General features: G+C 38.8%; 1 protein-coding gene across 1 annotated transcript in view; it reads right to left on the reverse strand.

Moving 5' to 3' along the window:
* Window positions 1-19,151, reverse strand: part of NBAS (NBAS subunit of NRZ tethering complex) — a 336,032-nt gene that overhangs the window by 224,896 nt on the left and 91,985 nt on the right. Inside the window, exons 14-21 of the mRNA XM_027966530.2 lie at window positions 18,016-18,209; window positions 16,502-16,756; window positions 15,659-15,784; window positions 12,608-12,759; window positions 11,542-11,682; window positions 11,204-11,282; window positions 6,921-7,025; window positions 6,415-6,551 (exon numbers count right to left, since the gene is read on the reverse strand). Of these exons, the coding sequence (XP_027822331.1) occupies window positions 6,415-6,551; window positions 6,921-7,025; window positions 11,204-11,282; window positions 11,542-11,682; window positions 12,608-12,759; window positions 15,659-15,784; window positions 16,502-16,756; window positions 18,016-18,209 (1,189 nt within the window). The remainder of the gene's footprint in view (window positions 1-6,414; window positions 6,552-6,920; window positions 7,026-11,203; window positions 11,283-11,541; window positions 11,683-12,607; window positions 12,760-15,658; window positions 15,785-16,501; window positions 16,757-18,015; window positions 18,210-19,151) is intronic.

The following is a 19,151-nucleotide window of genomic DNA, read 5'->3' on the forward strand; positions in this document are numbered from 1 at the left end:
AACGCTTCTGTGTACATTTTATCTACTTTGCTACACCAATCCTTTGTGTTTTCCAGATTTCTTCACCTAACCATCATTCATCCATCTGATGGTCATTGCATCCATCACTATATATTCAAAGCACTTGATTGTGAAATATTTGTTAGCCTAGTCATAAAAAAATAAATAAATAAATAAACTTGCCACAGGATACTAGTGACCTCTGAGGACAAAAATATATTTGAAATTGCTCATCCAAAGGCTTTCTAGTTTGCGGGGAGTGACAAAGACTTATCAATGAGAAAAGGGTGCAAAAATTATTTACCAGATAACATTTCCCAATGAAAATGAGAAAATTTCTGACGACTTGGATTTCCTGGTGCATTATCAAGTAGGGTAGAGAGCATCAAGGGGACTAACGCCTGAGAAAAAGCAGGAAATGACTGAGGGTTAGCAAGAGAATGAAATGCAGGACAAACACACCAGGTAAACTGAAGTATACACAGCATAGAAAGGCCCGCATCTGCAAGTCACAGGGAAGAGACTTCCAGGCATTGGTTTGCCACGCAATTTATCACACTGCTTTGCAAGGCTGTTCTAAATGAAGGTTGGGGATAAGTGCTTTTTACCCTGTAGGATAGGAGCAGTTCTAAATATGGGACTAGATATATACAGACCTAAGATTAGGTTAACATTCTATTCTATCTAAACAATCGGTGACAAAATTTTTCACTCAGCCACTTCTTACTCTCAGCCTTAGAGATATATCACATAAATTGCTGTGGAACTGAAAGGTAGAGAATGGTCAGAATTAAGTCAGTAAATAATACAAGTAATCTCAAACTCTGAAAAGAAAATGGAAATGTCTAAAACACATTTTCATAGTTCGCACAAGCACAGCCCATCTGCATATTATAGCAGATTTTTCACAGTCAAAATTTCAATCAAATAGTCTAACTAAATTTAGATATTCACAAGCAAACAAACTGCCAAGTTACTACAGGAACAGCTTTTCAAGGATGATGAAAAGAATGAGGTGTTCTGGATACTCTATTTCCATCAATAGAGGTTTGCCACTTATATTATAAAATACTTTAAATATTGCAGTAACCCAATATATGCTAAATATAATTCAATATTTCCTTACTGATTCTGGAGGCAATCCAGGAATATAAATATCGGTATCAATATTCACTGGCTAATAAATATATGTGTCAAAGAACATCATGAGTGACAGGTACTAAATGACAGTTTATTTCCATATATTCCATGAAAGTAAATGAAGTCTTAAATGCTATGTGGTATCCTAGATCAGATACTGCAACAGAAAAATGATATTTTGAGAAAACATGGTTAAATCCAAATAAATATATAGTTTAGTTTATTAACTATTATTATCATATGGTCTGTTTCATTATGTTTTCAAAACACAAACCACTTCCCAATAACACTGTAACTGCTCCAACACCCACTTCCACAGCTGCCTTCTTCAGGTCTTTGTCCAGAGCCATATTTTAGTATTTATGTGTTTCTTAATCATTTAATACACGTAAAGCTATAGCACAATTTTTATTACAGTCCTAATTTCATTCCATGAACCCCACTCTCCCCTTAAGCTCTGGGGGTCTCACGGCACTTTTTGCATGGTGCAGTGATTTTTAGGGATGCGTATGTCACATTATATGCAGGATTATTCCAACAATAATCTCATAGTTTCGAAAAATGTGCTATGATTATGTGAAAAGGAAGAGGAAGCAGGTGAAGGGTATATAGGAACTTTCTGTATTATTTTTGCAACATTTCTGTAACTATAAAAATAGTTCCATAAAAAGTTTAAAATAATTATTTATGACATATATAAGGCCAAGGCCTTAGCATGGGAGTCTGCATTAATAGTTCTTAAGCCTTAAATAGCAATTACTTGGTGCCAAGCACTGTTCCCAGTGTTTTATATACATTAACTCAGACATTCTTACAATGCTATGAAGTGCTATAGTCATCCTCATTTTACAGGAATGAAGGCTGAGGTACAGTTAGGAAATGTGTCCAAGATCAGAAATCCAAGCAACCTGGCTCTAGCTAGACTCAATACTCTTATTCTTCTGCCTTACTATTTCAACAGGTAACTGTTTTAAACACAACCTTTTAAACTAGACTGCTCTCATCATTCTGGAAAGATTCTACGATAAAACAAGAGGCATAAATAAAAAGCCTAAACAAACTTTCTAAACCAGGCTATAAGCATCAAAAATATTCAAAGTCAAAACGTAGTTCTCTTCCACCAAAAAAAAAAAAAAAAATTACTATAAATTGTGAAAGCTAACAAAGGTAGTAAGAAATGTCACCTTTGTCTTTAAAACTAAAACAGTCCAATAGAACATAAAATGTAAATGGCTTACAGCAATGACAAACTAAGGACAGGTAGGTAACAAATGGATTTATCACCTATGACAGAAAATGTAATTTCAAAGTTTTCTACAACTTGGTGACTCTTCACCAATGTCAAATACACATGATGATGCAAGAGTGACAATACAAAACACTAAAATAACACAAACCAAAGAAGGTTAACAGCAGTCATAACCAAAAAATTTGGTTCAATCAAAATTAGTTAATCAAACTTTGGTTAAATGCCAAGGCAAACATTTTGTCAATGGATTTCAAAATAGATTAGGTAAAAGGTCAACTATTTGGCATAATTTACTACTACTTTTTGGGCTTCCCCGGGTGGTGCTAGTGGTAAAGAATCTGCCTGTCAATTCACAAGATGTAAGAGACTAGGGTTCGATCCCTGGGTTGGGAAGATCCCCTGGAGGAGGGCATGGCACTCTAGTATTCTTGCCTGGAGAATCCCCATGGTCAGAGGAGCCTGGTGGGTTACAGTTCATAGGGTCGGAAACGACTGAAGCGACTTAGCATGCACTACTACTAATCTACATTCTAAATCGCTTGAACTCTAAAATGTAAAACCCACCTGCCCTTCCACTCACACCCATCCATTCAAAACAACTTCCTGAGTTACTGCTTTTGATCCCAAGGTGTTCTAGACACTGAGGTTACATTAGTGAACAAGACACAAAATCCTTCCCTTACAGATTTTATATTCATTCATTCATTCATTTGTCCATTCATTCAATAAGTATTTACTGAGTGCCTACAACATGCCATGAACGATTCTAAGTTCAGGGGCTAAGGAAGGGAAGAAAACATACAAAAAACCTTGTGCTACTGGAGGTGACATTTTTGAAGGATAAACATAATCAACAAGTGAATAAGTAAAACACAAACTAAGTTACTGATCAATGCTAGGAAGAAACTAAAGCAGGAGGAAAAGGACTTAAATTGAGAGTAAAATCATAAATAGAAGAGCGAAGGGAGATGAGATAAAAGTAGATAAGACAAATAAATTATATGTTATACAAATAAATGATAAAATACGATTTTATCATATTTAGGGACTTCCCTGGTGGCTCAGAGGGTAAAGCATCTGCCTGCAATGCAGGAGACCAGGGTTCAATCCCTGGGTCAGGAAGATCCCCTGGAGAAGGAAATGGCAACCCACTCTGGTATTCTTGCCTAGAAAATCCCATGGATGGGAGAGCCTGGTAGGCTACAGTCAATGGGGTCGCAGAAAACCAGACATGACTAAGTGACTTCACTATACAGGTAAATGATAAAATAAGATGTTAGGTGCAAATGCTATGAAGAAAAGAAAACTCGGATAAGGGCCAAAAGTGAGGAGGAGGTGGAGGCAAAGGGAAAGAGGGGCTGAGAAAGGTGTTTTGAAGAGGGAGTCTTTGAGTACAAAAGACAGAAGGAAGTAAGAGGCTGAGTCATATGGAGACCCAGGAGAAGAGCACCCCACACAAGGGCAGAATGACCTTGAAAAACCCTGAGGAGGGAGTGGGCCTCGAAAGTTCAGGAGACAGTCAGTGCACCAGAGTGAACCGCCACTCCATGTTTGGGAGCCATACATTTAGAGTTCAGTGACTGGTTTCCAATCAATTCAACGGATAATTAAAGAGTCATTACTACTTGCAAAATACAAGTTGGGGGGCTGAAGGGACGATAAAGCAGGATGAAATGCAGGCTCTGCCACTGAGCAATGCGTACGCTCAAAGACAAACAAGGCAGGCACACAGAAAGTTCTACAGCTGTTCAGGGCAGTAAACAAGAAAGTAGCAAGATCATTTCACGAGCTGGCAAACAGTTAACTGAGGAGAAAGGAAAAAAGGCTGCAGATTTAGAGTCTTTTCAACTCATTTCATCCTCAGTTTGAAAGCATGATGCTGTAAGCAGGAACTTCTGTTTGTGCGTAAAGCATATGTGATGACTCCTGCTGAAGGCGAATTGTGTTCAGTCATTTCAAAACCCCAACTACAGCCCCAGGCACATGGAAGGGGCTCAGTCAACATTCCAACAATTAGACACTTTGTCCACCTGACCCAATGCTTCCAAGTGATTTGAAAAGGTATTGAATACCAAGTCCTCAAAGAATGTATTTCTTCAAAGGGAAATAAGTCTCAAGATTGCAGTTTATGAATCTACGTGTCCATTACTTCAGTTGGTAAAGAATCTGCCTGCAATGTAGGAGACTAGGGTTCGATCCCTGGGTTAGGAAGATCTCCTGGAAAAGGAAATGGCAACCCATTCCAATATTCTTGCCTGGAGAACCCCAACGCCAGAGGAGCCTAGCAGGCTACAGTCCATGGGGTTGCAAGAGTCGGACACAGCTTAGAGACTAAACCACCACCACCACATGTCCATTAGAGTAAAACTCGAACTAGGATTAAAGAGTGCAAGCTTCAGCTATGGGCTAAGATAGCAATTGAATCTTTAAGGCACTGGGAGTCTTGGTGAAACGTGCAACCCCTTCAGGACATCCTTTAATCTTTTCTGTAAATGGACTAATATATTAGTCCATAAAATGTACTGATTTATCCAGTTAGCAAACAACTCTAGAGAACCCACTACACAAAACCTAGACTCTGGAAATTGAAAACTCAGGAAAACACAGCCTCTGCCTTAGAGTGAGTTTAAGGCTGGGTGTTTATTAAAAAAGAGGACAGAGGGGAGAAAAGCAGTAATAATAATGACTGGTTATAATACAACATAAAAAGTGCTATAAGAATGGACAAAAGCATTATGAGAATATAGAGAAAGGACTAATTAATGAAACATCACAGAAGAAGCTATGCCTCAAACACAACTGTAATTTTGCTTTGCAGTCATATAAAATTATAAGGAGACACAACATTACTATTAAAACCTATTGTTCTTCCTCCTTCTAACTATAATAAAAATATACTCAAGGTGAAAAGACTTTCTTGACAAACAAAGATTAACAACAACAACAAAAAAAAATCTTTATTTTTTCATTATGTTTAAAATGGATATAATTTAAGGACTCAAGAAATCAGTCTTTTCAAAGTTTGTCTAAGAAGCACATCCCACAAGATAGATTCAAAATAATATCTAATTATTCTCTGCTGCAATGATATACCTAAGCTATTATTGCAATTTAAATCAGTTATGGTAGGAATTATTGGACATTCAAAAACAATACATAACACTGGGCATTGTAAAACTATTCTGCAAACCAATTCTGAAATTTTAGTTTAAAATCAAATGTTTATCTAACCAGTCATCAGAAGACAATGCAAAAAAATGCATTCAAATCTAAGAAGAAATTACCTTTTGAAAAAATTTTAAGACAATGACCCATTCTCTATACTAACAATTTACAGTAGAAAAATGTCATTACCATTCAGATTCGATCTATTTTGCAAATAGGCAGAAAATCAATTAATTATATTCTGAAATATTTATAAATGCATTTACTTATCACCATTCAGATCTAAAAGAAATTGTTTGAAAATAAATAGTGCATCCCAAGGTTTTCCTTTTTGTTCTCTCTTATCATAATAAAGAATTACATTTTTAGTACTAATAGAAACACAAAATAGGGAGTTTATAACTTCTATTTTTTAGAGCTTACTGACCTACTCTAACATAGATTCAAATCCTGGCTATACTTAAGCAGGGCCACCAGAACTTTCCTGGGTCCCCTGGACCTACTAAATGTTGTCACAACTACATTTCAACTTCTAAAAGATACAACTAATTTAAACAGATACTGTTATCCTAAAAACTACTCTCAACCATAAAACAGTACATACTGAGTATACATCAATAAAACTATGAGTCTTTCTCTTTTTTCAGTAGCAGGAGACATTCAAGGAGAAAAAAAGAAAGTAAAGTTCATGTTCCTTAAGTTAAAGTGGTCTTGTTACGCTGACACATTTGAATCACTTTAAAATAATTTAGAAATAATTTTATAATCAGAAAAAAGTTTAAGTAGATTAGAATTTTTTAAAGATATTTAACATAAAACAAAAATTCTGATTTAAAAAATAAAGTGAACACAGTACATACCAAGCTTCAGGCAGCAAAACAGAATACTGGTGTGGTGATGTGGTCTCCGGGAAGTTGGAGAGAATCGCCAGGCGGTGAGGAAGCAGGTCAGGCCCATGGTAAGTGAACAGAATTTCCAGGGCCTGCACATTACTCTCCTGTACAGAAGGCAAGGGTACACTTCTAATGTGAACCTTAGAAATAACAAAGTGATCTTGTATGACAACATCAAACCCTTACAATGGGTTTTTTTAATGCAGTTCTGATATGAAGTGGTTTGAAATATTCCTGATTTTTTTCACGTCTGTATCACATTTCTCAATCTAGTGCTCTAAAAATAATCTTTAGAAGTCTTGAATGATGAAAAAAATATTTTCAACATGATTCTATTTTCTCTACATTTATTACTATTACAATTTTTTAAAAAGGAAATGTAATGATATACGCACACAGAAACATTAACAGCATGGCTCAAAGACCTGAAAGTGTTAGTAACTGTAATTGTTTCATTCACAAAAAGAAATTACCCGAGCATAACTTCTTGCTGAGAGAACAATATTCTGACTTCTGAACTTCTTAAAGAATTCAGCATCATATCTCTGTCCAGATGCATGAGGTACTCCAAGGATTTCCTGAGGGGAAGCCGTGATTTCATGAAAAGGCTTTTAAACATGGGTGACAAGACTACGTTAAAAACCATTACAGCTCTGTTTACCTAAATAAATAAGATCTAAATTAAACTCTGAACTGTTAACTAAAGTACTACCTCTGCACTCTTGCCTTTATTTGAAAAATGGCTGTATTTATAAATGCTGTCAATATTTTTTTTTAATCCAGAAGTAAATGAAACAGGCTATGAAATTAATTACAGTAGGACAACCCAAATTCATCACCTGGTAAAAACAAGGAAGCAAGAGTTACACACGGCTGTGTACCAGGAGCACCTGCCACATCTGTGTGAGAACTCTGGACTAACTCTGCTACTGCTGGAGTGATCCATGTGAACTGCAGATGAAACTATTCATTCTTTAATCAGATAGTTATTAGGTGTCAATTATGTGCTAGGGGCACTGTGACAGAGTGCTGATACCATGAACAATACGCCCTCCCTGCTCTCCTAGGAGCTCTAAAATCTAGTCGGGAAGACAAATGGCAATAGGAACAGTTAACGCACACACATAGGAAGGGTGTTAACACATAGGAAGGCCTCCCTGTGGGCAACGAAGCTGAAATGCTGAGGACAGACAGGAGCTAGCCACGGCAGCAGCAAGCGTAGGTCTCCCCTGCAGCAGAGACTTCAGGCTCGTGTCGCTCACGTTAATGCTAAACCCCAGGTAACTGCCTTCAGTGCAGCAGACCCAGGTTCAGTCCCTGGGTCGGGAAGATCCCCTGGAGAAGGGAATGGCAATCCACTCCAGTATTCTTGCCTGGAGAATTCCGTGGACAGAGGAGCCTGGTGGACTACAGTCCAGGGGGTCAAAAAGAGTCGAGACAACTGAGTGACTAACACTTTCTTTCATTTTCACTTTTCCAGATACCTAGCATGCTGCCTTTCACAGAATAAATAACCACGAATATTTGTTAACTGCATTAACCTAGTGAGATAAGAAAAGGGGGAAGAAAAAGGATGTTCACAGGAGGCTCTTGCTTCCTACTGATTTAGACAAAATACTTACCTTCTTAAAGCCTCACATCCATAAAATTGAGAGGATACATCACCTTCCTCAAAGGGTTGTCAAGAAAAAACCTGAATTAAGTACATAAGACACTGGCTAACAAACAAAAGTCCTCAACAAATCTGTTCATATTTTTAAGGTATTCTCGTACCTACTGGTTTCCTCAACAAATCTTTCCTCCTAATCTCAAGAAGCCAGGTCTCGTACGGAGCGTTGGGGGATACTGCAGTGAACAAGACCACTACCCTTATGGAGCATCCACGCTCGCGTCTCCTACATGGTAGTCCTATAGCCCCCTAAGCCGCCCTTCCTTTTTTTAAGGACTAGTTGAATACCACTTCCTACATAAGAATATTCTTGGACATCCCCAGGAAAAATTTAATGTTTTCCTCCATTATGCTCCATCAGTTCTTCATAGCTTCATTATCATCACTTACTGCCTATATAATGAGGACTCCACAAGGATTATCCCTTGTTCATCTCTCTACCTCCAGCACTGGCATGACATCTGGTGTAAAATAGGCACTCTTGTAAAATTTAAATGAATCCATTTTAATCTCATTTATCACAGTAATAAAATAAGCCACACCTTGTGATTAAAATGCAATGCCTATCTCTACCATGATCTAGCTGGTTAGCTGTTATATTAGAACATCTTCATTTCTAAGTTTTAATGGCCAAATTCATCAATTTCACCTACTTTTGAAAAGCTTAGCTTAATTCTCTTTTTGTGGGCTCAACAAACACTTTAAATGTCACTATTACCATGTAATAATAAATGTACTTGCTTACTCCTTGGAAGAAAAGTTATGACCAAACTAGACAGCATATTCAAAAGCAGAGACATTACTTTGCCGACTAAGGTCTGTCTAGTCGAGGCTATGGTTTTTCCTATGGTCATGGTATGGATGTGAGAGTTGGATTGTGAAGAAGGCTGAGTGCCGAATAATTGATGCTTTTGAACTGTGGTGTTGGAGAAGACTCTTGACAGTCCCTTGGACTGCAGGAAGATCCAACCAGTCCATCCTGAAGGAGATCAGCCCTGGGATTTCTTTGGAAGGAATGATGCGAAAGCTGAAACTCCAGTACTTTGGCCACCTCATGAGAAGAGTTGACTCACTGGAAAAGACTCTGATGCTGGGAGGGATTGGGAGCAGGAGGAGAAGGGGACGACAGAGGATGAGATGGCTGGATGGCATCACAGACTCGATGGACATGAGTCTGAGTGAACTCCGTGAGATGGTGATGGACAGGGAAGCCTGGTGTGCCGCGCGCGATTCATGGGATTGCAAAGTCGGACACGACTGAGCGACTGAACTGAACTGAACTGTCAAATAGGAAATAGTGATTCAATAACTGAAGAATAAAAACAGAAAATTAACTGGATAATGAAACTCTGAACATTTTATGGAACTTTTTTAAGATCTCATCAGTGAAACTAAAACTAAGTATAAAAAATAATAAACTATAGCTGTACCAGCATCAGCAATTTTATATATTACCTCTAAATATCATAGAACTCAGACATAATAAAGGAATATGCTTTAAAATAATATGACCAGCCACTAGTCAAGCTAGTTGTACTACAGATAAAACTATTAGAAATGTTCTGTAACTTGTTTGCATGAAATGATATAAAATTACCATGCTTTCTAAACAACATAGAAATAGTTCTCTTGCCACTAGTATTTTGTTTGAAAATATTTGTTATATTTACTGATGAAGAATCAAATGCTTTTCTTTGCCTACAGGCATCAGGAGTACTAAGTATCTCCACTGTTCTGGGGCCATGTATCACATTACTACACATGACATGTACTGAGTCCCTATTATGTGCCAGTAGCAAGAGTCAAGGCATGCCCCTAAAAGGGAGGTTCAGACAGACGGAGGAAGCAACCTGCAAATGAAGTCAAACTTCAAAGGTGAGAAAGTGGAAGTGAAAGTGTTAACTGTTAAGCCCTGTAGACTCTTTGTTGACCCCTATGGACTATAACCCGCCAAGCTCCTCTGTCCATGGAATTCTCCAAGTAAGAATACTGGAGTAAGCAGCCACTCCCTTCTCCAGGAGATCTTCCCAACCCAGGGATCAAACTTGGGTCTCCTGCATTGAAGGTCAACTCTTTACCATCTGCGTCACCAGGGAAGCCCTTCAAAAGGTGAGAAATTTATACTAAATCCTGGGGTCACATGATAAGGGTCACATGAAAAACAATCTAAACTATGTGTATTTTATGAAATGCTTCTCACACCTTTATCAAATCTGATAGGACAAGGCACTACTGAAATGTCCAAATGGGACGTTTGTGTTTGCTGCCCTGAAGAAACAATTTTGCAGTTTGCTCTAAGTTCAAGTGTCTAATTTTGGCCATCATTAGAATCAAAGTCTAGCCAACTAAATTCAAGACATTAATAAATCATTAAAATAAAGCAAGTCAGAATATTCATATTACTAAACTCCAGTGGATACTGAATTTGCTACTATAGACAGCTATCTACCATAACCAAAAGTTTAAATGTAAAATAAAAATAAATGAAAAGGATTGTAAATCTAGGAAACACAGATGCTGAAATAATGCACACATTTCTACTGCTTCTACAGCAGAAACTTTGATCCTAACGATGGCCAAATTTAGACACTTGAACTTAGAGCAAACTTCAAAATTGTTTCTTCAGGGCAGCAAACACAAATGTCCCATTTGGACATTTCAATAGTGCCCTGTTCTGTCAGATTTGATAAAGGTGTGAGAAGCATTTCATAAAATATACATAGTTTAGATTGCTTTTCATGTGACCCTCATCGTTCAAGTTTCCCAGGATTTAGTATAAATTTCTCACCTTTTGAAGGGTTTTCCTGATGACTTAGATAGTAAAGAGTTGACCTTCAATGCAGGAGACCCAAGTTCGATCCCTGGGTTGGGAAGCAGGGATCAAAGTTGCTTCTACAAAGCAACTTCTGGCCCCTTACGAATCCCTAATGTTTAGCAAAAATGATATACAAAAGAACATGCTTCTGCGCAAATTTTTCCCACATAAATAGTTCTAAAGACCAGGAATATCCCACAGCATAGGCAGGCACAGCATGTGCAATGACAGATCAAACGAACATAATTGCTTTGATTAAAACTACCCTTTACCTCGTATGTTGCAAGCCGATCTAAGTAGGTTAATAATTTCAGTCTACAACGGCAAAGTTCCTTTTGTTCCAGCGTTAACCTGTTTTGAAAAACTATATTAGGCCACTTATATTTACCTGCAAGCACATTTCTCTAAGATCTAAAATAGAATAAAAATGATCAATATTCTATTAAGCCCCATACTCATAGGACAATGCACAGAAGCACAGGGCTACAATACTACTAAATGCATTTGACTTGAGTTGCTGAAATAATGTAGAGCAATTATCACTAGTAAGGAACACACTCAGATCACTATTTTAAAAAAATTACCAAATGAACAGTAATATATCATTTACTTTGAAAAGTTCACTAATTTAAGTAGTTCTCGTCTCTTTTTGAGCTCCTTCTCCTTTTTCTTCTCGGCAGGTTCTTCTTCAGGTGGGGAAAGTTCCTCGTAGGAGATACTGTCAATGTCCACCTCACCAGGGAGTGTAAATCTGTGGAAAAAAAAAAAAAGTCAAATTTCCTTGGAGTATGTTTTCTTTATATATATATTTCATATAGTGAAGAAGTACTTTTCCCTACTTTGATTTTATTAAGTTGGTTTCTGCAGAAACAGAAACAACCAACCATTTAAAAGAAAGCTTTGGCCATGTTATAACCAAAGTGATTCTCTCATTTATATCCATGGGGTGGGCAAGAAGTCATCAGTAATCATCACACGTAGGAACTCTGAATACCAAGAAAATGAAAGCTGCTTAGGAAAACATGGGAGGTTACAGTGATGCAATGTAAAACAGCCTATGAAGAAAATGTTGCCCAAAATTTATAATGTGAACCACTTCTATTGAAGGTCTTAAAATGGTAATGAAAGTTGGTTTCATTTAAATTACTTATCAACACACCATCACGTTTATATACCATGTATATAATGTTCCAAATGTCTGATGAACAGCAGCCCCTGTCAAATAACTTTATTATTAACTGACATTTGTATGGTGCTTAAAAGTTTATGAGGCAGTTTCACAAGATAAATAATTTAATCAAGATAATGCTCTGAGGAAGGATACAACGATACAGATGAAGAAAGTGAATGAAACTCAGGCTTGCCTACAGTGGTTCATTTGACCAGTAAGCATGCCCAGGTATGCATCACCTTAAATCCACAGCTTAGACACTGCAAGCATTCAATAAATGTTTGTAGAATTTGCTCTTTTCTTAGCATCAAGTTATCATATGTAAACATATTTCACTCAGAAGAAAAAAAACTGTGATCTCAGATTAAAAAAAAGCATTAGTCAAACCAACTGCTCCATTGCAGAGTAACCTAAATAAAGAAAGTTGACCCTTTCCAATGTCTCAGTTTAAAAAGTTTTCAAAAAGTCACCTTCACTTTTGAATCCAAATCTTTCTGTAACCAACCTGCCATCATCTGCTCCTTTCCCTATGGCTAAAAGAGCCTCCAGGTCTGTGCCTTTTAATCCATATTGAAGCAGTTCCTTGGCGGCATCCACATTTTCAGGAACTCTTTCCAAACACTCATGAAGAACCCAGGATCGTTTCTTTATTTTACTCTGGATACAGAGAAAATGAAAAACAGAGGCATTAAAGAACCCATGACATCTGATAGCACCTGAGAACTGCCTTCCAGAATCACAGCTAGCTACCTAAGAGCATAGCCACAGGCAGCTGCTGGAGCACCTCACCATTAAAAATCTTTTTTTTCCTAATGGTGATTAGGACTGAATATAGGGAATATGATTCCACCTGCTTTCCTTCTTCTAATGAAACACACTGAAACACAAAGCTCAGATGACTTTTTTTGGGAAACATAGATCTTCCCAAAATTTTCAGTTGTTCTTTAGTTTGCATTTGGGCTGTATGAAAGAATAGAAAATAAAAAAGACAAGATTTATCCTACTATGACAAACATGCTTAACCTTGTTTAACTAACGTTTTGTTTCATGTATCAAGGTTCTGTATTTACTTGGCCAGGAGCTGTACCCCAAAGCACAGACGATGATTCAGTCATGAAGAATCATGCCATGCTGTTCTCTGGGAAGACCAAGGGCCAGTCTTCCCTCCAACAGCTTTCTCTGACTCCATTCGAAATCCCTGACTTGCTCTCTTCCTAGAGTCTTTGTGGATACAAATTTAGAGTAAAATCTGGCTCATACCCTCTATGTTCCTTTACATATTCCCTCATATCAGTTCTTTCCTCTGGAGTCTCTGAATTCACATCCCCCTCTCCATGTCTGTGGCCTCTATACCAGTCCATGTCATTAACACTTAACACCTTGGCAAGGTTTCCCACTTGAGCCCAAATCAATATATCTAATCATAGGCCCCAGTGTCCACTATCATGGAATATCACATTCAACAGGCTGGTTTACTTACAGAGCCCATTTATGCATCCAAGAAATAATATTTACTGAGTACCATCTGTGTGCCATGAAAATATAGCAATGAATAAAACAGATTAGTCACCGGCCTTCTGAGTCAAGATCCTTTTCCTTTAATTTGCTCATACCACTGGTCCCATTAACAACACCTTCATCTCTTCTAACTCTACTTTGAATCCTTTCCAATCCCTGCCCCAAACATCTTCCTATATAAAGACTTCCATAGCAGAGTCTAAAATGATTGCTACCTTCACTGAGTTCCCATAGCATTTGTCTGCAATCACTTGTATGGCCAAAGTACGTTAGGCATGAAGCTTGTCTTCTCAGTAAGATTAAAAGCTCCCTAAAAGTAAGGCCCTATTTATGCCACTCCGGTACCCCTTCACCATCTCTGGCACAGAGCTTCTACTCTTTACTTCCTATCTATTTTTGCTGAATTAAGCATTTCCCCCAATTAAAAAAAAAAAAAAAAAGTACATGATTTGTCTCTTCAACATCTGTCAACTCCATCAGAGACCAAAACTGCCTTTTATTGTGTTACAGGAAAGGCCATTAAGTGAATACACACGAACTCATGAGCTCACTGTCCTGAGCCACAAAAGAAGGAAGAAAGATAAAATAGGTTAGGTGTTCTGATACTCTAGAGAAAACACAAGCAACTTTGTCTTCTCCCTTTATTTCAATATCCGTCATGCTCTCTTATCTCTGATATGATATTTGTATTAACAGTTTATCTTTCTGTTTGGTTTAAAGCATCAATGTATTACATACAATTTTTTCAGATTATTGTTTTTTTTATTACTCATATACATAAATTTAGGGAAAACAATTACCACGAAAATTTCCCAACATTTCTTAGAATATTTCTAAGTGTAAACATATTTTCCTTTCTAAATGAGAAGTCACAATCTGCTAAAAATAGGAATGCGTTCAACTACTTCTTATAAAGGGACCAAGGATCCAAATTAACAAGCTGCATAGTAACTGTAACTGTGGTAATGTGGTAGTAAGGAGGATACAGTTGTAGAATTTAAGCAAAAAGGGGGTACTGACAAGACTGATGTGTCAGTTATCTATTTTTTGCCTCTCAGCTTCAAAAGCATTCTTCAAAGCTAGCTGAGAGAAACAGCATCTCCCATTTGGGGCCGACATGATACTAAGCTTTGTCAACAGAGGGCGCTGCAGGGGGCGGGCCCTGCAGAGGAAGACCCTCTGGTCTCCAGCGCAGGTGTGCGCTGGTTCTCCTACCTCCTGGGTCTGGGTAGCCAGCAGTAATGCTTTCTGCCCGCTTCCTCCTTCAGAGAACAACTTCCCACTTGGCGCTGACTGCACTCCCATGGACAGACTCCTCCCCAGTGAACCTGAATGGGAAGCTTCCTAAAGTAGGCTTGCCTTCACTCCAGTGGGAAATTTTTTGTTAGTCCTAGCCATGGTTCCTTATCTTCCAGCCTTCTTGCTAGTGGGGGCGTTTCCTACTTACCAGTCTCTAGCTGACCTCCACCTCCCCTCTGAGTTTTCTACCTCCTTGGAAACATTCCCTTCAGCCCCAGGTTATTCCTTAGAATTCTCTTTTCCCTCATACACTTAATCTCTCGTTACCAAAAAATAATTCTCTGTATTAAAACTGTCTCTCTCCAAATTCCTGTGTGGGTCCTTCCTGACTCTTGACAGGACCCTGACTCATGGCAGTGAACCGAGGTGACTGAGGCAGATGAAGGGAAAGGGTTAGGCCAAGACCAGGTATTTGGCTGGTTTATCAGGGAATATTCGCACACAGGTCTTTGGTACCAACAATCCAGTTGCAGAGCCAACAGAATCTGAAAACAAGATCATTTTTCCAGGTTGAATAAAACGCTTCACAAAGAAAAGTCATCAGTGAAAAGTATTCCAATATGAAGCCCTACAGCCATGAGACAGTCCTTTAAGTATGAACCTTACCTTCTGCAGGGGATCTTCCCAACCCAGAGATTGAACCCAATTCTCCCGCACTGCAGGCAGATTCTTTACCATCTAGGCCACCAGGGGAAGAACTATGACTCTTACTACATGGTATCAAACTATGTAAACATACCAAGTAATTCTGAATTGAAGCAATGTTGACCGCTGACTTCCTCCACTGCCTCTGGTACACCAGGTCAGTGTCCAGGCCGTAGGTCTGAGCCAGGGACAAGGCTTCCTCATACTCTTCACTTTCGATCTTTGGACAAGGAAATGAACAGGAATGTGATGTTACTGAGCTGTCGCAGCGTCACTATGATGGCAGAATGAACGGCGATAGTGGAGGTCACGCACTCTTAACCACCCCCATGTGCCCTGTGGCACCAGAAGCTCACAAACATGATGAGGGGCAGAGAGAACAAGTATCTATATAAGCACTTTACCAGAAAAAATGACAAACAGAGGTAAAGTGCCCATGCTTACAGAGTAAACCAGCAGAGCCAGCACAAGCAGGGCGATATCCAGAGTCCTTCGCCAGGACTCGTGTCCTGACGCTGCAGCACAGACACGTGGAGTACTCAGTGCTGATCGGCTCTGCTTCCCAGGCAAACCCCCGACTAGATATCCAGCCTGCAAGTTCCTCCCTCCCCAGCTGCAGTCTGAGCAGACAGCTGTCCTCGGCACAGGGGAGGTGACAGCCGAAGGCCACACAAAGCGGAGAGAAAACCTGGGCAGAGCCACCAAGGGGACGACGGTCCAGGTGAGCTCACCTCCCATCCACCACTCGTGTGTGATCGCTCAGGCACAGAGCAGTCACAAAGAGCAGTGGCATTTTCAGAAGCTCCATCATACTGACGTTTGCAACATATTGATATAACAATCCCTCTTTAAATTTATTCCTTTATTTAAAAAAGTGTTTTTCTCAACAGAATCACAACTGAATCTGTGACCACGCCCAGTAACAGGACACCCTCACCTTCCTCTGGTAGAGCTCCTCCGGGGTCGTGGACCGCAGGCTCACCAGGCGGTAGTTTTTAGTAATGGTTCGCGGGCGTTTCCGGGGCGGTGCGAACCGTTCCATCTCGGTCACTAAGTACAGGCCCTGTTTTATATAGCCAAAGTAGCGAGTCTTGGCAGAGATTTCCTGATCAGAATCCGAATCCTCTTCTTCGTCATCTTCTCCCGCCCTCGTCTCCAAACGAGATCGTTTGGGGGCAAGTTTAATCTCGCACTGAATTGGAAAAGGAGATGTTAAATGAACAGTGAGGAACTAAAGACAAGAGTTTAGAACTAATAGAAAAAGCGTTTTAATTCTACTCTGGTTTGATGCATTACATCAGCGGTGTGATTAAGACTCAGCATGGAATTCAAAGGAATCCAAAAACAAACTCTATATACATCAACTCCAGAAATATGCACACAAGTCACTGGTTCCAAATCTCTAAAACTAAAGCTTGCTTTAATAATAGATTATTAATACGGTCTGGTACAATATATGCTTGGTAATTATTTTAGGGAAATAAAGGAGAATGTTAATTTCTTTCCTTTTGATATTTTTGTACCTGCTGTGAAAAGATGATGTGTTTCAATCCATTTAGCAAATGAACATGAAGGTATTTATTTGCTCTACCAAGAACAGCTACCCCTCTGCCCAACTTTTAAACAATGTCTGAAGCTGCACAAAGTTCTGAGTCTGAAGGCTGCCTGCTAAAGACAACTTTCATTCCAAACTTAACAGAGTTGACTTGGATTTTAAAATATGATTTTCTTTAAAGAACATCTTGAGAATCAGTACCAAACTTACGGGTTAAAAAAAAACTGTCAAATTGCATTGAAGTGAAAACTATCGAAGGTCATTAACTTGGAAATAAAATGAGAATGTTCAATGACCAAAACATAACTTTAAAATACTACACTCATCTCAAATTTTTTTGACATGATAAACAAGTATTTTTTAACAGAAGAACCAAAAGTTTTAAGTTGTCATATTTCACAGAAATAGGCTAAAGACTGTATTTCTTTGGTAGTAATATTAGTTATGTCTTTAAATAACTAATCTGGGCAGGGGGGGAGTCTATCACGTCCATTAGAGATAAGTGCTTTATAGAAAACAAAATGACTAAAAATGTTGTTCTTTCTTATACAAATGCAATTTTTTAAACTAACTAAACAGCAGATTTTTTAATACTGCACTCAAGCTCTGATTCCAATAACAAACTTTTAGTTTTAAAAAGTAAGATTAAATAATGGGATAATCAAAATTAAAAATCAGACATTTAAATTTCTGGTGTAATACGCAGTAGTAGTGAGTAGGGTCAGTCACTCAGTCGCGTCTGACTCTTTGCAATCCCACAGACTGCAGCCCGCCAGGCTTCTCTGTCCATGGGATTCTCCAGGCAAGAATGCTAGAGTGGGTTGCCATGCCCTTCTCCAGAGGATCTTCCCAACTACTCTCAAACAGACTTGTTGCTTTAAAAAGGAAAGAATTACCTCCAAACTTAAAAATCCGCCATCATGGGTAGCAGTGACTTGAGGCGACGGTTCAAACCATTCACATGATTTTCCCAGTAAATTTTTCAAAGTTTTCACTGATGAAACAGTCAAAGCACCAGAGCAACGAGCCAAAATCACTGCGCTGTCCACCCACCAATTTACATCTATCAGTGGGTAAAAGGACTCCTTATCTAATGGGGGGAAAAGTAAATGAACAGAAATGCATCAATCAATGCGGGTTACATACCACACACTTAGTCTAATAATCAATTTTAAAACCTACTTGAGCTCTAAAGGTATGACAAATAATAAGAGTAAAATGTAAGTCGTCACTCAGATTTTGACTTAAATTTAAGACTGCTGTTTAGTCTCTTAGTCATGTCCAAGCCTTTTGTGACCACCATGAACTGTAGCCCACCAGGCTCCTCTGTCCATGGGATTTTCTAAGCAAGAATACTGGTGTGGTTACCATTTCTTCCTGCAGGGGAATCTTCCCAAGCCAGGAATCAAACCCACGTCTCCCACACTGCAGGAGATTCTTTACCACTAAGACACCTGGGAAGTTCAAGCATAAGATACAAAGTGGCAATTTATTTAACAAAAATCTGAATGCCAACGATTTGCCAAAGTCCAAAGTTCTATATTTAGGTCTTTCTGCTCAAAAAATGAAAAACATTCACAGACATATCACCATTTTCAACATGCAAAAGATAAACTGATAAATGGCAGGTTTAAGGAAGGACGTCAACCTTCCTCTGGAGCAGGTCTTAAGATCTTCATGTGGGAGGTGCTCTCTCTACACCTGGAGGAAAGGTGCAACCTTATCTCCAAAGACAGAGGGAAGGCAGGGAAAAACAGACAGACAAGCTGCCAAGTCTCTCCCACTTGACCATCCTGAGCTCAGACCCTGTGTCCTGTCAAGGTTTCCCACATCTTTCCACTCTTCATCCAACCTAGTGTAACACTGACCAGGTTTAACTTCCTCAGGTCTTCATTTCCTTGTGAAGGCGCCCATGTCCCTAAAACATAGTAAGTAGAAGTGCATGGTTTTTTTTTCCTTATTAATCGGTTCTTTGTTAGTTCAATTTACTGGGTCGTAGTTGATTTCAGAATCTAGTAGGGTAGAAGGAAAA

This window comes from Ovis aries, chromosome 3, assembly GCF_016772045.2.
Source record: "Ovis aries strain OAR_USU_Benz2616 breed Rambouillet chromosome 3, ARS-UI_Ramb_v3.0, whole genome shotgun sequence".
Classification (NCBI taxonomy): domain Eukaryota; kingdom Metazoa; phylum Chordata; class Mammalia; order Artiodactyla; family Bovidae; genus Ovis; species Ovis aries.